At 41.3% G+C, this 23,175-nt stretch overlaps 1 protein-coding gene across 1 annotated transcript in view; it reads left to right on the top strand.

Annotated features, from left to right (window-relative positions):
* Window positions 1-23,175, top strand: part of TBX15 (T-box transcription factor 15) — a 102,746-nt gene that overhangs the window by 66,742 nt on the left and 12,829 nt on the right. The window contains exons 4-6 of the mRNA XM_060090364.1: window positions 193-364; window positions 1,481-1,648; window positions 10,766-10,830. Of these exons, the coding sequence (XP_059946347.1) occupies window positions 193-364; window positions 1,481-1,648; window positions 10,766-10,830 (405 nt within the window). The remainder of the gene's footprint in view (window positions 1-192; window positions 365-1,480; window positions 1,649-10,765; window positions 10,831-23,175) is intronic.

Raw genomic sequence — 23,175 nt, 5'->3', positions numbered from 1 at the left:
TTTCCATCTCTATTTCATTTTCCCTGGTTATCCACCCTTCTCTCTTTCTCCTCTGTATTCTCTGTTTAATCCATCCTACTCCATTCTTCTCATCTCTTTGTGTCTCCTCCCTCCTGTCCCTAATTATTTCCTGGGCCTCTATTCCCTCTCTGCATCTGTCTCTGAGTTCTGCTCTCTCCCTCTCTGTCTCAGATATGTGTATCACAGCTCCAAGTGGATGGTGGCTGGCAACGCTGATTCCCCTGTGCCTCCAAGAGTTTATATACACCCTGATTCTCTAGCTTCTGGAGATACTTGGATGAGACAGGTGGTCAGTTTCGACAAACTCAAGCTGACCAACAATGAATTGGATGATCAAGGACATGTGAGTCAAATAATCCCATCTTCCTCTTCCTCCCTCTTCCTGCTTTTTTGCTCTAGAAATGACTAGCCCCAGGCTTTTTTCAAACAGGTAAAATAAGAATCTTTTTGAGATTCTCAAACTCATTTGAGATTTTGAGAATCTCAAATGAATCTTTGAGTTGTTTTAAATAAGTAAGAATAAAGTTTTTTTTCCTTTTGTGAAATTACATTTATTACAAATCTAACATTCAGCAAACGTCTGCTGTAAGTCAGGTTGTGTTTATCAGACAGAGTTCTTGTGCTCCAGGAACTCACGGTCAAGTCAGGAGAATTCAGCGACAGAAACAGAGGACACATTTTAAAATGGTGAATAAATCACAGTATTTAATAGAATAACTCACAGGGCAGTAAACTCAGGGAAACTGTTGTGGGGACAGTTCTGGCTTATTGGTCAAGAAATTTATGAATTTATAAGAGAAGGATAGGTTGTAAGGCTTGCCAGGTATAATTGGTGCAACTGATGTTATTAATTTATTTTTGGCAGTGAAACACATACTGAATTTTCACTGAATGCCAGGATCCATACTGGATGATATGGGGAGATGAAAGAAGCTAAAACCATGGCTTCTATCTTTAGGGAAATGATAATTTTCTAAGGAAGAGAGAAGACGCATATACCCTTAACTCTGACATGACATAAGAGAATGTCCGTAAAATCAATAACAAAGTGCAAATAATAGCTTGTAGAATTTAAAGACAGATGAACTCGTGCTGAAAATCTGAAGCAGGAGGGAACAACTGTCACATAGCAGAGGTTCTGAGACCTTCTAGTGGAGTGATGTCTGCTGGTACTGGAACCGATTCATTCAGTATTTATCCAATTAAAGCAAACATATTGCACTCACCGCCTATGATTGGGATATTTGCTACATGGTTCCATGTGATGTGATGCTATCCGATCACTTAGTCCTTCCAGCCATGGGAAAGGACACTGATTTCCAGTTTCCCATACATCCCACCTCTAAACTGTGCTCTTCCTGTAATGCTTTTATCCTGTAATTTTGTTTGTATGAGAGCTGGAAAAGATGTAGGGACCTTAGAGACAACGCTGGAGTAATGTTTCCCCTTCTCATTTCAGATCATTCTTCACTCTATGCACAAATACCAGCCTCGGGTTCATGTGATTCGCAAGGATTTCAGCAGCGACCTTTCACCCACTAAAGCCGTCCCTGTTGGGGATGGAGTGAAAACATTCAACTTTCCTGAGACCGTGTTTACCACAGTCACGGCCTATCAGAACCAGCAGGTAAGAGGCTGCCTTGGAGAGTCTCCTGCTGCAGCTGCTTTTAAAGGAGTTTACTCATCCTTTTGTAAGAAGTGCTTAGTCCTTCTGCATGGCACTGAAATGCTGGAATGAGAGACACCAGGCTGGCGGCGCACACGCGGCACTGGTGATGACAAGGGGGTAATGCCTAGTAGCAGCTGTCAGAGTCTAGATTTAGATCAGAGGCAAGATCTTTGACCAGGAGGACCAAACCTCCTAAGTCATTTTCATGTCTCTCTGTACTTGTACCCATATTTCATGATCTCTACTACATCCTGGCAAATGTTCCTCATCACTTGAAATTCCTGAGGTTTGATTCATTCCTTCCCTCTTATCCTCTCCGTGGAGCCGTCCATCAGGCTACATCAAAGTCATCAAGCCTCTCAAACTCTATGTCAGACCCACTGCTTCCATTTACACTTTCAGACTAAACTGGCCTCCAAGTGCTCACCAGCCTCACCCTAAGATGTGTATGTTTTTATGTTAGTAATATATTCATTCATTCCATTAATATTTATTGAGAATTTACACTATTCTAAGCTTGGCAGATTAAGACATTTCTCCCTAAGAAAAGAAGAGTTTTAGTTGAGTGAAAGACACATAAATACATAATGATAATACAGTGGAATAACTTAACAACAGAGTTGTGGACATGGTTTTTTGTTTGTTTGTTTGTTTTGGTTTGGGGAATGAGGGAAGTTTTTGTGGAAGAACTGATGCTTTTTCTGACATTGAGATACATAAGCATTAGCCAGTGGGCTAATTAGCCAGTGAGTGGCTGAGGGGAAGAGAGAGGCCAAGTCTGGAATTACTGTGGGCATTTCTAAACAATGTTCTTTTCCTGAGGAGGGTGACTGGTTGGATTTACAAGTGATCTCACTTTATGCAGTTCTCTGAAAGTTGTATGTGAATCTCATTTTTGTAAGTTAGATTGTATTTCATATTTTGGTAAATTGTCTAATTCGTAGGATTCTGCAGTGAATTCTTTTCTAAAACAGAGTTTTTGCTTGAAAATCTGCTTACTTTTATTTTGGGCCTGCTTGGAGCAAAATGGACGTATACTATAGTACTTAATACCTTTTCTAATGGATACTGTGCTCTGACAAAGAAAGCAATGAGGAAAAACATTCATTTACTAAATATTTATCAAGGGCTTAGTATGTGACAGGCAGGTGAAGGTGAGTTATACAATCTTTAGTTCATATACAGTAGAAAGAATTTTTCTATCTTTCATGGCACATCCTGATAAAATTCCTTAGATGCTTTTTACCTTCAGGGGAATTTGATATACAGCAACCCTTTAGTCCGATAAATGTTAAGTGCTATATGGTTGTTGGGCTTTCTCAGCAGCTGTAAAGTGTTCCCAACTTTGGACTTTCCTTTTAGATGTCACATTTGATCTAAAGTAGAAGAAGAGCTTTAGTTTGCCATGGATGCTATTTTAAAATTATTAAGCTCTCTCAAACTCTTCAGATAGTAAAATTGCAGAGACCATGGAGAGTCCTTACAGAAAACTTTAATAATCAAGATTTCTTAAGCTCTGATGCTAGAAAAAGCAGCAATATAGGCATGGCTTTTGAGCAACTGGAACTTTGGGATTAACTGTGTTACAGAAAAGGGGGAATATAAGTCTAAGTTCTTTGAAAAATTGTTTGGATTTTTTCCAAGACTACCCCAGCCGCCATTTTAATCATTACTTTCTCATGAAGACAGAGAGATGTGGCAGTAAATATGACTCTAGAACGTAGTTTGTAGAGCAAACTAGAACACTGATGAATGACCATTTTACTGCCTCACTGAGATTGGTTCTAGAGGCTAAGAAGGGTCAGTATAACCCAAGCTAAAACTAAAAACCTACAGCTCACTGTGAAGACCAAACATGGGTACCTGAAATCCCTTTCACTTCCTTTGCATTATTTCACAGTGTTCCTGCACCTGAGTACATTCTATTCATATAAATATTTTGTCTATATTTGGACTTGAGAGGGGCAGTGGTGGTTTGGTGGGGGTAGGATGCCATGACTAAGATCATGGGACTTGGTAGTAGACATATCTAGTTTGGTTTCTGACCTTTTCACTAGTGAATTGTGTGACCTTGAGCAAGTTTCTTAACCCCTTTCAACTTGTGTTTCCTGGTCTGAATATGTCCTGGCCTCATAGAATTATAAGGACTAGACGAGGGAACCTGCATTAAGTCACTGACACAAACCTGGCATCAAATTGTCAGTAGTCAGCCTACATTGCTAAATACCTGCATCTGCACAGGCATGAAGGATAGTGGGGAATAGAGGCAATTTTAAAGAATAAATTGCTCATTAAGGAGAAAGTAGATTCTTGGGAATTGGAGGAGCTACATGGGCTCTCGAAGGTATTATATTCAGTAGGTAACTACCTTGATCTCTCTGTTCTCGTGTCACATTAGTGAATTCATGATGTGCTGACATTCAAAATAGATGAGTCATTCTCAATTCTGCCCATTTTAAAATCTAGATAACAGCTTTTGCCTGTTTAACAAGCCTCCAGTCCCTGGGTAAATCAAGTGTGATTGTTTAACATTCCCTTTGGCTGTGTAGATATGACTTAATATGATACAGTGCCTTCTAATAAAGCAAACTAACCTCAGGTCTCTCCCCCAGGAATCTTGAGGTCTGCATCCTGTAAGTCAGATCCGTTACCTAACAATAATTTTCAGACTTGTCATGAAGATGCTGGGTAGTATAAACTGTTCTCTTTTGTGAGCTATATTCAGTGATTACTGTGTTTTTATTTCCTTCAACCTTCTAGATTGAGAACAAATAATATTTTAAAGCAAAGTTGTTTACTTCTTTTTTTTTTTTTTTTTTTTTTTTGCGATACGCGGGCCTCTCACTATTGTGGCCTCTCCTGTTGCGGAGCACAGGCTCCAGACGCGCAGGCTCAGCGGCCATGGCTCACGGGACCAGCCGCTCAGCGGCATGTGGGATCTTCCCGGACCGGAGCACGAACCCGTGTCCCCTGCATCAGCAGGCGGACTCTCGACCACTGTGCCACCAGGGAAGCCCTTCATTTTTTTTTTTTTTTAAAGGGAAGGGTTAGGAAGCCTATGAGAAAGGAAAGAGAGAAGAGTCAGTGATCCTCATTGTTCTCAGGGACTTGTTTGAAGGAGCACAAGTCAGGAAGGACGATAGAGGGAACGGAACCGAAAGGAACCATTGCCCAGCCTTCCTAAGAAAAGGCAGTGTCCTGTTCCACAGATAGCAATGTGTTAGGCATTTGGAGACCTGGGTTTTAGTCCTAAATTCTCCACTAGCTACCTGTGTCACTCTGAGCAAGCTATTTTGTCTTTCTGGGCTTCAGTTTGTTACTGAAATGTCATTTATTTTATGGAATAATGATGGCAGGAGATAATAGAGAACTGTTAATTCTCTTTATTTGATAGAATAAAAAATTGTAATGCCAATGTTGATCCTTCACATGTTGGAAGGGGAGGGGATTAGAATTGGCCTATGACATTTTGAAGCCCAGAAACCACTAATTAGGAGGAAGGACCCTTCCATTTCCATAATTCTAAGATATTTATAGTCTATGCATAGTACTGACTACATGCTTGGAAAATGACTGAATAATTAGCCAGCATACCTCTACTACCAGTTTCCTTATGTATCCGTGGTTCTGCTTCCTTGGATATAAGTAGGAGTGAAGTGTGAAGAAAGAGTTTCTATTTTCATGAAACAGTTTATGCTTTTCTTTCCCCCTTTCCCATTCCTTCTCACCCTTGCTGACTGATGCATAGACTCCCAGGGCTGCTAGCATACTGAAGTTATTATTACTATTATTTGCTCTTGGAGTGCCAACTTGGCAGGCTTATCGCAGAGAGGAAAGTACACCATGCCCAGACTCTCATCATGGAGAACAAGGCGGTAGAAGTGGGAATAAAGGTGATTCTACACTTAATGCTTTTCCTTGGAAGAAGCTGACGCCAATATGTCCTCATGGAATTAGCAGGAAATTTCCGTTGCAGAGTCTTTGTCCTCTCTAAGGGAAAATGACTGCTGAATCTTGATTTTTTTTTTCCAAACAGGAAACTAGATTTCAAAATGACACAGCCCTGTTCTCCTCAATTAATACAGTCTTATTTCTTGATGAGAATTGGCTGCATGAACTAGATAGGAGGTCTGAAACCACAGCCAGGGTTGTATAAGCAAACTCAATAGGTCTGAGCCACTCATTATATCCTGAACTATTGAGCCAGTTTTGCTCTAACTTTCCAATCAACTTAGTGCAGAATTTTTTTTTATGTTGGCTTAATTTTTTTTTTTATCCTGATGGAACACTTTTCAAGCAATATGGTAAAAAACAATAAGAATAAGAGAGTGTTAATAAGGGAAGTCCCTTTGAGCCTTAGTCCTGTAAAATTATACTGAGAATATTTAGGTTTCATTTTCTTTGTAGGTTGTGCTATTTATGTCTTCACTGTGCATGGTGAGGTATACCTCATTTATTAACTGCCTCTATGTTACTAGGCAAAATAGTGAGGGAAAATGATTAAAATGAATGGTGGCAAGCCAGTAATCACCCCCTATGTGCCATAGTCTTCAATAACTCAGACTACAAACATCAGTATAAGGTTATGGAAAGAAAAATGCTTCCACAACCTCTGTATTTTCCATGTTGCCTCATTATCATCAGACCAAGTTTGAGCATGACTGCTGTAGCATAGCTTTAGCTAAAATGGAAGTTACTAATAGACCTTGTTCTGACTGGAAAGACATTCAAGACTTTTGTCTGTAATGCCTACAGTGAAAGCAAATGGGATTGGGGGAGTTGTTTGACCTGTATTCTCTAAGGCTTGTGATGGCTTTGGGACTGGTGATTTCTGTTTCCCACATCCTCATTCATTCATTTACTCCCTCACTCCATGCATTCACTGACAAATATTCATTGAGCATGAATAGCATGTCATATTCGGTTCTGCTTCATAAAATGGTATATCAAATAGACAGGGTTCCTGGTTGTAGTCTAGGGGGAGAGACACATAGTAAATATGTAAACAACAAAATAAATGTATAATTACCAACTGGGTTAAGAGTAAAGATGGAATTAAAGAGGGTGTAGTTAAAGAGAGTGGCAGAAATATCCTATTTTGGAGGGATGGATCAAGGAAGACCCCTCTCAGGAGATAACATTTAGATTCAGACTTAGGATGAGGAGTCAGCTATATGAAGAGTACAGAAGAGAGCATTGCAGTCTGGAGGTAGAGTGCACGTGAGGAGTCTGAGCAGGAAAAGAGCTTGGCACATTCCAGCACTGAGAGCAGCTCAGGTTGCCTGGAGCCTGGGGACCAGAGTCAGGGGAGGGTGGGTGAGGATGGAGAGATGGGCAGGGGTCAAGTCATGCTGGCCCCACAAGGCCAGCAAGGAGTTTGGATTGAATTCCGAGCATAGTGGTAGGCACTGAAGGAATGACATCGTCCAGCTATGGTGTGTTAACCAAGATCGCTTTGGTTGCTGAATGAAGAGAAGAGATTGGACAGGGACAAGAGTGGAAGGAGGGAGATCAGTTTGAAGAGCATTTAGAGTAGTTTAGTCAAAATACGACACTGACCTGGTCTAAGGTGACGAGGTGGAGATCGACCGCCATATTTGAGCCTAGTTGATAAATGTAATTGAGGGGAGGGTTGAAAATTAACTATTCAAATGAGCCTCGCCTCCTGCTCTAGACGGTCTCTAGATGTACGGTGCATGGGCAGGGGTGGAGGCAGTGAGGTTGCTGAGCCTTCACTGTGGTTGCTTGTGGACCCCTGTGCTGTTCTTTGGGCCTCACTGACCTCTGCTGGGGTGGGGTCAGGTCTGGGCTGGTCCTGGGGTTCCTTGCGTTGATTTGTTTTACTGGCAGGAGACTGCTGACCTTGTGCTTTTGTGTTCTTGCCTCAGTTGGACCTCCTGGGCCTCCCTGAATGACTCAGTCTCACCTCAGTTCTCATCCAGGGCCTCTGTTTGACTCCTGTCTGGACTGTAGCACCTCTATGTCAGGTTCACCCTGCCTTCCCTGTCATGGCATGTGAGGACCTCTGAGTCCCTGACCCACTGCTGAAGGGCCATGGAAGGCTTGGGGATCCTAACTCAGGTCTCTTCCTACAGCACTTATACTGGTACAGCCACCCCCATGTGTGTATGGAGGTGACCCTGCTAGTGTTCCTCTGAGTCTCCCCTCAACCGCCCTTGGATTTTGGTTTGAGTAGAAAGCTAAGGCACATGTAAGTCTAACTGATTGCTTCTCTTCTGTCTCTCTCCTCTCTTCTCATGTTCCACTGGAGTGGAAGGGGAGGATTTTTATTTCTTTTTCTACCTGATGAGAATTCAACCTTATGCAACATCCTTGTCTCCTGTAGGACAGCAAGCTCTCATTTGCATCCTTTTCTATACTGAGTCTACCACGAGTTTCTTGATATGGAAACCATGGGACTATTAGAAACTAAGGATTATTGAGGTTATGAATACATTGATTTATTCCTCCAAAATACTGTCATTGTTACCCTTGGTATTTGTAGATATAGCCTAAGTTGTCAGCACAAGCATTAACTGGGATCATAATTTGGTTTGGATAGCTAGGATTGCTCTCTTCTACCTATAAAGTATCTAAATGTCTGCAGGGTAGTAAAAGCTTTTCATGATGTGGCCTCAGGCCAGCATCTCAGCTTTCTTTCTCACTGCTTCCCTTCCTGTACCCTGTGCTCTGGTCAAATTGGAATCTTCAGTGTTTCTCAAACATGCTTCATTCCTTTCCACTTCAATTCTATGGCTTACATAGGACCTTTCTTCTGAAATGCTTCCCTTGTTCCTTTCTCCCCTTTTTGCAGTTTTCATTAAAATCCTATGCATCCTTCCCAGCTTGGTTCACGTGCTTCCTCTAAAGTGAAACCCCACAGCCTTTCAGCTCGGAGCAATTACTGCTTCCTTTAAGCTCTTGGGGCCCTTTACCTATATTTCAAACCTTATCACTTTCTGTTTTACATTGTAATTATTAATATGTATGTCTTTTTTTCTCCTCAATTATCAACTTCTTGGGGGGGGATGATACACAGCTGTATACTGACTGTCTGCCATGCTGTCACCTGTGCTACCTGTCACATTGCTTTGCACACAAAAGGCACTTGATAATAAATGAATAATGAGTAGCACAATCACACTCTTCATAAAGCAGCCCAAATCCCACAATAAAAGCTTTGAAACAAGTATAGAGGTGTTGTGTTTCCTAACATTTGGTGTCATTTGTCTACTAAATCTCCATGCAGACTCCTTGGCCTGAGATACAGGGAGCTGTGGGGAACTGGTTTTCAACCATTTCTCCCAGGACCATGAAATAGAAGGTCGTTATATTTACAGGTGTCTGTGCCCCCAAAACATAGCAGCACAATCATATATCAGAAACCCCTATCATAAATGAGTCAGACAGGATAAGCCAACTTGAAGGAGAAAATAAAATATTATAACCCCAACTTGAAAAGAAAATATAGTGTGTGGTTTATTGCTGTGGATTATGGAGGAAGAAAGAACTGATTTTAAGTCAACAACAGAAAAGCAGTGACAATCTTTAAACTCAATGCAATGTTCACAAGGCAGACACTAGACTTTAGAAAGCCAAAGTTTCAGCCTCCTGCTCTGGCCTATAAAATAGATGTAAAATTGCTTTTGCTTCATTATGAGTGCTACATTATTAGTGTGCCACTCTAGAGGCAAAGGACGTTTAGGGGGGAAAAAAACCTTTGGTACTTTCAAGTCAGAGTCTGTCAGAATCTCACATTGCGTTTTAAAGACCTTTAGAATGTGGCTTTGGGAAATTCCACTCTGACGAAGTGAGACAGAAGAGGGACTTGGAAAGATTTGCAACACAAGAAACAACTTCAGCCGTCCTAGTGGTAAATTCTATGGTGATCAGAAATGGGAAGATGGTCTTAAAAATGAGATCCCCTTCTTTCCAGAATTACCTTCTATTGAGAGTGACTTTCCTCCTTTCCTGAGCTCCTTAACCCACACCTCTAAGTTTCTATGGCTTGAATACAGCGAGTCATTAACATCAGGTTCAGACAGGAGGTATCCAAATGCCTCCCATGACAAAGGCTAAAGGCGGAAACACAAGAGCGCAGATGGAATTCGTTGGTCAGGCCATTCTAGTCTGGAGGCCAGAGGGTAATATATACGGTTGCAGAGTGGGAGGGGACTAAGATAGGATGCAGTAGAAAGGGACTCTTGCATTGAGCGGAGGTCGAACCAGATGTCTACTAAGGACCCATCCAACCCACGTCACACAACTGTTTGCATTGGATTTGCTCAGCCTTATGAAGCTGCTTCTTTGTTTCTTCTGATTGGCTTGTGGGACTTGGAGACTGGGTGAGTTGCACTGTGTCCTGCCCCATCCCGTCCCACATTTGTAGATTTTTCTTTGGATGCAACCTTGACAAAAGTCCAGCTCCTTTTTTGTGTCTTTACACGACCATTTTAGGTCATCAAATGAACAACCCCTAGCGGCAAGAAAGGCACAACTTAAGTGAAATGGGAAATGCAGTCAACTATTTGGTTCTTTCAGGCTGAGGCAGGTTGTCTGGTGACCTGATTGCACCTGATTGGATTGACTGAACCCATTCATTCGTTTGGTGACCTGATTGCACCTGATTGGATTGACTGAACCCATTCATTCGTTCTTCACTCACTTGCTCACTCATTCATTTACTCAATCATTCAACAAGCATGTTTCAACTGTCTCCTGTGTGTCATGCACTATTGATCTGACCACTGTCCAGTTTTCCATTTTGATACCTTTGTTTGTCTGGGCAAGTGATTTATCACCATTTTGGGGCAAGGATGGTGAGCAGAAGAGAGCTTACAGAGTCGCATACTGGGAAAACCTTGGTTTTTAGGGAGACGTGGGTCAGATGGGTCAGACTTCTGTGTGCCAGGACCAAGTCCTGTGTCAACTTCAATATAAATCTCAAACTAAGAGGAAACTAAATAAAAACAGCAGTTGTTGTTAACAGAGTGATTTTTGTTAACATTCTAGGAGCAACCAAAAAAGAAGTCAGTTAATATAAATACAATTCATGCTTTTTTTGTTTGTTTCCAGATCACCAGATTAAAAATTGACAGAAACCCTTTTGCTAAAGGATTCAGAGATTCTGGAAGAAACAGGTGAGCAAACTGGGCAAGAGACTCACTGACCTTTCTTTTCTATATGACATTCTTTTCCCCAAGCCCCATTGGTGGCTTCTGGCTCTGGCTTTTTGGAGAACATTTGCATGCTAGGCAACTGTGCTGCCGCAGGCAAAGAGAAATGGATAGTTGATCCAAGAATCAAAAAGCTGCCCCCCAAAGGTTGCACTATCCAAATTCTTTGTTAACACACTGTAAATCATCAGATTGAATCCCTCATGGTGTTTTTCTCCTCGCGTCATACTTGGTAATTTAGTCACTTAAAACAAATTTGACAGTGATTTATTGTCATTAAAAGATTGCAACTTTTTCTGATAAGTTTCTATAGGTGGCTACAGCAACTATAGTAATATCTCCTTTATTTTTCATTATCAGGAAGAAAGGAATTGTGGACAAATAAAATTTTTCAGAAAAGTATTCCCTATAAGAGCTAAAACTTTGTTTAAAAATTGACCCTTTTTCTCCTAGGAAATATTTCCAAACTCTACTAGATGTTTTCTGCTTTAGTAAAGAGAGTCTATAGAACACTCTTTCTTGATGACCCAGCATCATCATTATGATTAGGTTGTTATAATGTGGAGCTCTTAGGAATTGGTGACGTTTGTAGGACTATTTGCTCCTGTTGTGAATAGCCTTAGGGACTGTGGTATTTTTCTGGTTAACTCTGCTTCTGTCTAAATCCCTCCTGTCTCATTCTTCATATATAAAATTAAAATCTGTTATTCACAGAGAATTAGGAGAGAGCTGAAATTGGCAGGGAAAGCAGATACATTGAAGATTGTTCAATCAGAAAATTTCATTTTATATAAACTGTACTGAAACAGCAAATATGACACATGTGTCCTGTAAGTGTGTAGACCTTGAAATAACTATTTACTTTAATATTCAGACATTTCCCTAATTTGGGGGCCTTTTTTTTTACATCTGAATGACACAGTTTGTCAGGATTTATCTTTGCTATTTTCTCTTCAAGAGTTTTCAGATAAACTATCTAATATTATATTTAGAATCACTTTGTGAACTATGTAGCACGTTATATTAGAACCTAGTTTATGCTAAAACTCAGATGTGTGTAGTGATTTGCTTTACAAAATGATTTATGAAAGCACTTTTTATGAAACTTTTATCATATTTAAAATACACTTAGATTTCTTTGAAATTTTATTTTCCTCAGAATTTTTTAAGGTCACATCTATTGAGTAAGTAAAATTCACTTGAACTTCTGGTTTGAAGATGACAAAATTGAGTAATATTTTCTAGGTCAAGCAACTGGTTAGTTGTATAGCCTCAGGCATATGGACTCCAGGCCGAATGCTTTCCAGTTAATGACTCTTTGTTTAAAATAAGAGGCCTTTGTTTTCAAAATTTAGCCAGTGAAGAAGCCAATACTTATTCCTTCCATTTCAGATAGACAGTCCTCTTCCTCTCAATTAGTTTCTATTCCATGTCCAGGTCACAAAACATGCCTGTGAGCCATCTCCTGTTGCCTCCTTTTCAGGGCTCTGCCTCTGGGCTTATTGAGGAACTTGTTAGTGATAAGGAGCTCAAATAGAAGCTGGCCTTTCATAAAGCAGCCTCTAGGGTGTTTAAGATCTTTAGCTTGGGGTCCATGCATGCATTTCAGGAGTTCTGTGAGTTCCAGATATTGAAAGAAAACGTGTGTGTGGATGAGCCGTGTGCATTTTTCTGAGGAGAGGTCTACAGCTTTCTTCAAATTTTCAAAAATATCTGTGACCAAAAGTTAAGAATTTCCACTCTAGACATCACCATCTGTCTCCAGAGACCAACCCTACTGACTTTAGTTATCCAACTACTTTCTTTTTCTTTCCTTCTGCATCTCCAGTGGCATTTAGTATTTGTTGATTTTATTCTTGGCACTCCAAAGACTGCTTTCTTTTTGTCTCTTTTTTCTTTGCTTTGTCATCCCATTGGATTCCTTGTTTTTCAGAGGCATGACTTAGAACAGAAAATTGGAATAGAGTGGCTGTATTGACCAACATTAGAGCTTGCGCTGGGAATTGGAGCCACACTTTAATCTTGAGATTAAGACCTTGTGTCTTGAAGCATTTGTCTCTGGTTAGGAAATTGTGATGACAGCTCAGTTAAAGTCCCAAGGTTCTTCTGTCCTCTCACTGGGCTAGAAAGGACCTTGACACATCATTTGGCCCTGACCTGTGTCTGCCTTAATGCTGGTGAATATCTTACTGCTCAGGACAGACAGTTACTTGTCTGTCCTTCCTGGTCGGCTGCTCTTCTTTGTAAGAACTCCAAGAAAGCAAAACTATGGATCTTCATTAGCCCATGTCAGTGCCTTATTTATTTATTTCTGATTGCATGGAAATTCTTCAGTATGTCTTATTAAATCTGCAGGCTGTTTTAAGTAATATCAGTAATTATAGAAGTTATTTGTGATTGAACACTTACTGTGTTCCAGAGCTTTTACTTACATTCTTTCTAATCTGTAAAGCAACCTGTATTTTACAAATGAGGAAACAGGCTCCGAGAGTTTAAGCAGCTTTCCTAGTGTCACACAGTTAATTGAAGAAGGGATGAAAACCCAAGTCCATCTGATGTCAAAGTCTGTGCACTTTGTGCTTTATCATGCTAACAGTTTAAGCTTGACTTATTTTATCTTCAACAGATATCAAGAATAGAGCTCTCTCTCTAAACTCCCTTCATCCACTTAAAGATCCTACTCAAGTAGCCAGAACCTTCTCTTTTCCACATAAATCAACCTATATTTTCTGTCTGTGTAGACTCTTCCCCATGACTGTGTCATTTACTTCCTATATCCCAAAAAAGGGTTCCATAGTCAAGGACAGGAAGTCAGTCTGAACGTCCCTAGCAGGTGAAACTGTGATACGATGAGACTGAAGTCACCTGTGTCATGAAGGGACAAGGATGAATTAGGGAAGGTAGAAGCCATTTTCATCCTCCCACAGTCTGGGAAGCTAGACTAGAATCAACTTGTTGGGACAAGTATTGAAGCCCTTTTCTCTTCTCTTTAAAAAGCTCAAAATGACCTGATAATCACACTTTAACTCTCACTAGCTGCCTGCAGGATGAGGGCAAGAATTATTAATGCCATTTTGCAGATGGGAAAATTGATGGATGAGGATATAGAGGATTATTTATAAATCTTTGGGAAGAGGTGGCCTGTGCCAAAACCAGAATCCAGTTAGTTCATCACCTTCCCACCAGTGCCCACCAGTGCCCCATCACTGGCCCTGCTTGTGCTAACACAGTTCTTCTTATAAATCTGTGATTTTCCCCATGCATTTTAGACATCAAATGACTTGTACAGACGAGCATGGTTTGATGAGTTGCATAGAAATGTACCCCAAACATACGGATTACATTTCCTTGAAAAACACATGAGCTTAAAAATTAGGGGGGAAAGTGCTTGGCCAATATTTTTTGGTTTTGTAGAACACAAAACATTTGTGGAATACTTTGGAGTTACAGAAATTGCCAAACCTCAAACCAAAACACATTCAGGTTTGTCGATCTCAATCCATGCCAGTGCGATCCCGAGGCTCCAGAAGGGAGTGTGAGAGGAAAGCTGGGGAGGACACAGCCGCCCACTGCACTCTCTTGAAATGCCTCTCATGAGTCTCTCTCATCCTGCAAGCCTCTCACTGCAGTGCAGTCAGAAGCTGGCTGGGATCACAACAGTGCCCTCTGAGTGTCGAGAAGAACTTGAGGCAGCTGTGCCGAGGACACTTAGTCCCCATTCTTATTTGAATGAAAAGAGATATCCATGAGAAGTAGTCCTGGCTTCTAGCCCCATCACTTTCTCCTTCCCCTCAGTGGGAACCAAGGTGACTGATGTGACTGCTGAGTCTGGAACTCTTTAGGACCTGCTTGTCTGCAGAAAGTGTACCATCTGGGCTCTTCCCACTGTGTGGTAAGCCCAGCAGAGGAGGCCTGAAGGTCTGGGAAGTCAGCTGATTTCAGGGAGTTCTAGCTCACTCCTTCAGCCTTCACACCTATGTTATAGTCTCCAGACAATTTTTATCAATAATAAAACTGGTATTTTGGTCTCTACTACATCAGTCTCCTAGGTCTTTCTTGGAAATTTATTCTGAGTTCAAATGAGGACAAGGGATGATATCCACTGGGCCATCCAGAACCCCAACAGGAGTCCTAGTGAGTTCACTGTGTCAGCTCTGTGATATCACCATCATCAGAGCCCATCAGAGTTCCTCCTGCTTCTTTAAGAAGTGTCATTCACACGCTGTAGTGTGAGAAGGTCACCACCCTTCAGCCTTTACTTATGGAGGTGCTACTTTTCATTCCCATGTAATTATGTCCCTGATTAGAAGTCTCCACCAAAGTGTGTGTGTGTGTGTGTGTGTGTGTGTGTGTGTGTGTGTGTGTGTTCATGTTATGGAGAAGAGTAGTAGACATATGGTTCTTTTGGAGTGGAAACACTGACAGATTTTTCTTCCAGGCATTGTCTCTGCAATGGGAGGGAAATTGTTTATGTCTAAATTGTTCTTCCTTCTAGACTTCTCAGAAATTATGTGGCCCAAATATAGTTTTGGGTGAAAGGGTCAATATATATTTACCTTTAACAGGCCTAGCCCCATGGTGCAATATCCAGCATTACCTGTGGGAGATTCCTCTTATAAAGAGGAGACAGTAACACCTTCTTGTTCCTGGGGGAAAATAGATTCCCTCGGCCTGACAGTAAGTTTTGTCTTGTGGTCTGTGTTCCTGGGTTCTGTCTGGCCCCTGCTAGAATGAAGCCCTTTGAAGACAGAACTCTACCTTTTTCAGCTTCCTGTTCTTAGATTTCTTTTCCTGTAGTGCCAGGTATATAAAGTAAAATAATAATCATTCATTTAGTTACAAAACATTGAACAGAGTTGACGAGTGGCAGAGAAGTTAAAAACCAGGACCTCGGGAGGGAGAAAGCCTTACCCCAACCAAGGGTGAGTCAGGTAGAGCAAGAATGGGGAGCTAGTTTTACATACTAACTAAGAAAGGAAGAAAGAGTGAATCTATAAATAGTCTTTGTTTGAAAGATTAAGGGCAATTTTGATTCAAATCTGAGATGGACTGCTGCTGGAAGACACTGATTTAGCTTAACTGTAGATTAGACATGCACACCCTTCCGGCCATCTGACCTGGCTCTGCACAGTGGGTGCATGTCTGTGCTGCCTGGCTCCCTGGAGAAGGAAGACACCCAGCAAGTTCCAGAGGCATGAGCCTAAGGAAAGAAGGGCTCCCAGAGGATGAGCCCAAGCAGAGTGAGGTTTAGTTGAGAAAGGTCACAGTAGCAAAATGAGAGGTCAAATTACATCTTTGGTGGTGGCCACCCCAATGGTTCAGTTCTTTCCAAAGAGAAGACAAAGGGCATGAGGCTGAAGAGAAGCACTCGTCTTTGCACTGAGTCTCGTGGTTGAGAAGCAGCCTCGGGATGTCTATCTGTCCACGTGCCTGGGGAGCCCACTGTGCTCAGCTAGAGGGAGAATTGCCACTGCAGAGACCTTGCACTTGAAAGGGGATAGACAGATGAGCATAAGGAAAGAAGACTCTGTGGGTCTCAGCCCACATCTAAAGTGAAAACCTTGTCCCTGTGAGGAGTGGCTCCCAAGATTTTACAGAAAGCCCGAGTAAGCTTGGGAACTTTTATATAATTCCCAGTGACTTCCTCCAAAGCAAACACATACATAAAGAGGGGAAGATTAAAATTATGACCTGTCAAGAGGAGGGAAGGTTCTATGAACTTGTTTTAGAGGTGCCATGGACTCTGTGACCCTAGGTTCTCCTCTGTCAGCAACCTTCATCCTGTCTTGACCTTGGGATTTACCTGTACTTCCAGCTTCCATAGTATCTAAAACAACTGCAAGGGGGATTGTCCCAGGTGACCTGGTTTCCTCCAGATGCTCCTTACTGGCCTGGTGCTCCAGGAGCCACTGCTATGGCTGCATGACAGGTCCCCCTTGGAGTGGCCCTTCTGTAGTCCAGGGAGTTGCTGCAGCTTTTGGGGAGGATGTCTTTGTCTCTGTGGAGTTCTCCCCTGGAGGCTTGAATAAGGACACTCAAGTTCCACAAAGCAGGGGCTGTCAGAAAGGGCCAGTGGCAGGCCCTGTATTATGGGGAGGTTGGTTTACATGGGAAAGTAGTTTTAATAGGTCGCCCCTCACTAAAAAACAATAGGGCCTGCAGCTTGAAGTGTAGGAGGCACTGAATCTGAGCTAATTCTCAGAGTGTTTCCAGCAAGCACTGCTGTTTGCTGGGAATGTGGCTCGTGACAGTCTTTCCGGTGCCTAGTGTCCCTTACATGTGTCAGGGGATGGTGATCTAAAAATGGAGCCATTCGGAGCATCACGGGAATGGATGTATTTACTTGTTGGAAGAGGATGCTTAACGAGGCTAAGACTTAACCCAAAGGAAGGAATCTCTACTGGTTGTGGGGAAAGTATTTGGGAGTAAAGATTTGTTTGTGATGCCCCTCTTAAGCAGCTGCTGTCTCAAGGCCATGTTCACAGAGTGAAGAGCCACCTCCTTGGCACGATGGGAACTCCTGTCAAGGTCCAGCCCCTCCTCACAACACCCAACAAAGACAAGTATGCAGACAGAAAGGGGACTGTGAGATGAGGAATTAGAGTGCTGGAAGTTAACAGGAGGGAAGAGGAAAAAAGATTAGCCCCAGGGCCAGATCATCCTTGCTTAGATCCAAAAGAAACAACTTTTCTTTGGGAGTCAAGGTACAGGGTGTGTCTCTAGTATAAATCTGTTGGTAGATTTCTCTAGTATAACTAAGTATCTCAAATCTTGTCTACACCCTTATTTAGCTATTAAGCTGAACATACAAAATTTCCTTGTTGTAGGCCAAAAATAGTAAGATATTAGCAATTTCATATAGTTCAACCTTGTAAATTTATTTCTAGGCATCAAATCATATGTATACAAATAATAGTAAGAATCATTTCATTTAGTATCTGTGGTCCAAGTTTTCTATTTTTACCTCTGAGTTGATTGGTATCAGTACAGCCTTTCCCATTTACTGACGGTAAAACTGAGTACAGTGAGGTATTAGCTTTTAGAATTTGCAAAGCCAGCCAGTGACAACATCCAGAGAATGAGGTGTCACTCCTCTGATTGGCATAGCTTGCCCTTGTCCACCTCCATTTCCCTGTCACTCCTGAAGGCAAGCTTAGAGCCAAGGAGCTGACCACTCGCTTTCCTTCAACCAGCACAACTTTCCAAGTATCTCCCTCACTTTCAATTTCTGTATTTTCATTTGTTCTCCCTAGAGCCATTGGCTGTATTTTTCCAGCCAATCTCATCCTGCTCATTCCTGGCAGTCTCACTAGCCCCTGTAGATTGTGTATACTCTTGTTATCCTGGCACGGGTGCCATTCAGCAGATCTATGGAAGTAATCAGTGCTGGACTCCCCTGCAGGCATTGCCGCATCTGCAATTCAAGGTAGCTGGCTCCATACTGGACTCTGGCAGCAGCATCCTGCCAGACTCCTCCTATTCATCCAGGCATTAGTTATTTTTCATGTCCCCTGGCTTATGGTCTTTCAACCAGTATTTAACATTTTTCTCTGCCTTGTTATTTGTTCTCCCTCCTCTGTCATGAATCTTTTCCACCATTGTCCTCTTGGCCATGTGGGTTTGCCAGAGAAAGTTGGCAGTTGTTTTATTATCTATGGCTCTTGCCCAGGGATGGTGTCATCTAACAGATAGACGTCTGTTTAATGGCTAACATATTGGAATCTGAAATATCTGCAAGATAATGAGGCCTAAAGAGGCTTGAGGGACACGTTTTTTGTTTTTAGAGGAGAGAATGAGAAATGAAATTAGGTAACGTAGAGGTTCTTCCACATTCAATCCAGAGCCAGAGGGCTGACAAAGCCTTGAATCCCAGTGAAGGAAAAGTCTTTTCTCGTGTTACAGATCACAATCTGAGCAGATGGCGGGATTTCTTTTACTTGAGTTAGACCACTGGTCCTCACGCTTTCATTGTATTTTCTCTCTTGTTTTGAAATATTTTGTCTTTAATCAATATGCATTTATTAAGTTACAATTAGGAGGAAATATATCATTATCCTCACTTTACAGGTAGGGAGACTTTAGGCGTGAAAAGGTTATACAACTAGGCAACGTTGCGCTAGTAAGCGGCAGGGTTGCAATTGGAACCCAGGCAGTCTAGCTCCTGACCTTGTGCTCTTAACCACTATGCTAATCTGCCCCTTGTGTGATTTAGTATTACTAAGTTAAAGTGAGACCATGCCAGTCAAATGCAAAGAAACTTATTGTTTTAGTCAGCCTGCTTTGTGTTATCAAGGATTTTTATTGTACTTCTTGAGGCAGTGAAAACTCCTTATGGACCACCGTCGCTACCTATTCAGACTCCAAGTGGGGACAGGGTTCCCAAGTTGGGAATCACTGGGTAAGGAACAATTTTAACTCAACTCCAGTCATCTGTCCATTGGATACATGTTCGTCCAAACCATTGTAAAGCAAGCACATCAATGACATCCAGTTCATCAGGTAGATATATTTATTGTACATCTAAAGCCAAGTTTTGAATGATGGCTCTTTTGCCAATTTGCAGACCTCCACTGGGAGGTCTTTAAGAATATCTCTGGACAATAAATATCCTGAGGAATCTAAAGATAGGAGCCAATTCCAGATCCAGTGAAGGAGAGGGATGTGTGGAAGGTTTGACCTAACCTCAGTGGACCAAGGACAGTCCAAGGAAAAGGATTAGAAATTTGACACATGATGATTAGATTTGAAAGAACAGTATATTCTGGTTTTGTGTCTTTTCAAATGTTGGAACAGGAGGAGAAAGAAAAGGAGTTCAGGGGCATAGTATCGCCCATGGGATAAAATCCAAGTGCCTCACATGGAATAAATACCCATGGTGTCCGCCTGCCTCCCCCACCCCGGCCCCCATCTTGCACCTGGAGCTCCAGTCACCCTGAACTATTTTCAGTTCCTAGAACATGGCTTCTCTTCCATACCTCCACGTCTTTGCATATACTATTAACTCTACTAAGAAAGCTCTTTCTGCCTCTTGTCTGTGTGGAAAACTACTGAGTGCCCTGTAACATTAACCTTAAATAACTGGCCTTTTATGGAATCCCCCTTGAGTTTTTCAGGTGTATTCAGTACATCTTGCTCAGTGCCTCATGGCATTGTCTACACATCTCCAGTGTAGCATCTATCACACAGTTCAGAAATTAGTCATTTACATGTTGTTATCTTTTTGTTGAGCAGGATTCTCCTTAAGGGTAAAGACCCTGTGTCTTTTTTGCATTTATATCTCTTGAACCTAGCACATAATTGTTTTCCTGATTGGATAACCCCTTTTTGACTTCAAGACCCCATCTCAGTAGACTTCCCTTAGTCCCTGACTGTCTTCTATTGAGAGATAACCAGTGATCTTATCAATCCCTAGCATAGGTTCCTGTTGTTAATGGTATTATCAGCAAAGAGTCAGATGTCAGAATTACAAAGAAAATAAATGAAAGAAACATAAAAAATCATTTTCTATCTCAAGAGAAATAAAAAGCAGAAACTATGCATTGCTGTGTTACCTAACAGTTCATGAATGTAGTTGTAATTGTTATAATTATCATATATTTGCTGAACTTCAAAGGGATGGTCCCAGCTTTTTTTTTTTGAATGAGAAGGTTGGAAGAATATTTCCGTGCACTTTGGCTATTTTTCCAAATCAGTTGATCTCAAGGCATCATCAATTTGCAAAGAGCTCTTTGGCTTGCTTCCTGTCCTTCCTTTTCTCCCTTCTCTTCAGTACATTCTGTTGGTTTGGCCAGTGAGCAGACTGAAAAGTCTAAAGAGAAGAGGCCTGGAAATCAGAGAGGTGATTACAGCCAAATGACTTAACAAAGGGGGTTTGGATGTGGTCTCTGTTGTCACTGGAGCAAACAGGGAAAAGTAAGCAAGAGGGGGACACTTGCCAATTTGATCATCTTTGATTGGAAACTTAAGAGATGACATCAGGTCTCTGGTGTTCAGCAGACCCGGAGAGGCCCACCATGTGGAACATGTTAATGACATGTGGTTACCTAACACCACTATTTTTTTATCTGTTAGACAATGAATTCACTTTTAAGAACCTTGAGATAAAGTTTTATAAAACTGGGATACAATGATGATGAATAAGTAAACAACGTGTTGCTCAGTATAAACTTTGAATAGACATCCAAGTGGCTGAAGACGTCAACAGGTGGTTGGCAAGGATTCTTATAAGAGAAGATGAGAGTATAAATGACTGGCCTCTGCTAGGGAACTCAGACTCTGTTGAAGGTCAGAAATTCCATGACCAGCAAAGAAGAAACCAAATGAAAACTGAAACCTCTCTGGAACCTGAGTCAAGAAAGGCACAAACAGCTATACGTAGAAGCAACTCCCAAGTCACCAGTTCTAGAGGACTCTCTCTGTCTTCAGATTCTTGATTTAATATCAAGTTGTTTTCCTAAGTTTTAGGCTTAGAAAAAATGATTTCTGGTTAAAGTTCAGGAAATTGTGACTCAGTAATAAAAATAGTAATAAATATTAAATAAATAAAAATAGTAATAAAAATAATTCCTTTACTTATTAATTTAATGCATATCAATTGAAGTCTTGTCATGTAATAGGCATTGTGCTAAGTACTGGGAGGTGGAAAACATGGTGGAGAGTGAATTAGCTAATACTTGTCTTGCTGTGGCACTTCACCAAATCCTGATAAATAGAATTAGTACTACTGAACAATTAGATCTATCCAAGGAAGCTTAATGGAGTTTGAGGACAACTAAGATGTGGCATATAGTAAACAAATAGGATTAATTTCTTAAAAAAGACATCCACCCTGAATATATAAATAGATTCAGTAAGGTCCAGGATGAATCTATGAGAGATAGATCCACAACAGATTAGTAAAGTGTGGTTAGGAATGTGTGGACTTAGCCATTAGATTTTGGTAGTCATCCCCCTCACCCAACTTCGTCACCAAAAAGACCCTTCTTGTGAAGACACCTGGACTGGATGGACCATGGGTGTGTCCATATGTGATGTGTCATACATTATGTTCTTAACAGTTAAGGAAGGTCTTCATGATGAGGATGTGGAAAGTGTCTGGCACTCTTACCATTTACCCATGGGTAATGGAACCAGAGGGTAAAAGTTACCTCAGATACTCCAGCACAGGGTCAAAAAACTTTCTAACAGATCTGTCCCCAAACTAAATATTTTCCTTGGGAAATACTCACACAGAGGCTGGATAACTCTCCATCTGAGATGGTATCATTAGATTTGGATAAATGGATAAATGGTCGCTATCCTATACAGCGTTGACTACTTAAATAAAATTATTAACACCTTTGCTGTAGTCTTTTTGCCTGTTATGAAAATAAAATCAACATTGGTTTTTTATTCCCTTAATAAATATAACATTGTCAGTATATCAGTGTTTTATAGCTACCTCACAGTCTTCTATCACTTTATTATGAAATGAGAAGGGACTGTTCTTTGTCCCTGAGCTAATATTTTGTCCTCATCATTGGTACATGTTGCTGGGAAGAATGGATTAGGAGGTGGAACAATAGAGACCTTGCCATTTGCAGTGAGCCTCCCGTGCCATTAAAGGGAATCCTAAGATGTTCTGGTGAGCCCCCAACATTCCAGAACAGGGCAGTAAGATCTAAGCCTGGCCTATCTATTTTTTATATCCATCAAGGCTCAGCATGGCTTTATCCGCCTATCCCCTTATTATTCTGAGCTCCCTAATTGCCTGGACTCTTTCTTCCCACAAGTAGTTTCATGTACTGCATTCAGCGTTAATGCAGGGTGACTATGTGGAAATGTCTTCTATTCCTACTTTTAACAGATTAACAGCTAATAAACACCATGCAACACCCTCTCCTCTCAACCTCTTCTAAAAATACAGAGTTTAATTTGCCAACATTGGTGTATTTAAAGCCTCCAAGATTCCGGGGAAGACTTTAGAAAGTTAACTGTGCAAGTAAGGCCAGTTCAGAGAGGAAATTTTCCAACACAAAGAGCCAATCAGTGTATCAGCAGCTCATCACAGAAGAACCTCAGGGGACCTTATAGTCATTTATAAGGAAGGGCTACTTGTTCTCACTTAAAGTAAAGCTTCTCACTTTATTCTTGCTGTGCCAGACTGAAGAGAAAGCTGGAAATGTATTACCTAGGGAGAAGGACAGCAGCATAAGTTTCATCTCAAGAGGGAAAGCTTGTCTTTTCCAGGAAGGGACACCATGTTACTTTCCAGCAACTTTGCAGTGAAAGGACTTATGCCACCTCCTCTTCTCCACCCTCCTTCTCCTA

The sequence above is a fragment of the Mesoplodon densirostris genome, chromosome 2, assembly GCF_025265405.1.
Source record: "Mesoplodon densirostris isolate mMesDen1 chromosome 2, mMesDen1 primary haplotype, whole genome shotgun sequence".
In the NCBI taxonomy this organism is placed as follows: domain Eukaryota; kingdom Metazoa; phylum Chordata; class Mammalia; order Artiodactyla; family Ziphiidae; genus Mesoplodon; species Mesoplodon densirostris.
This window is presented reverse-complemented; position numbering and strand designations above follow the sequence as displayed.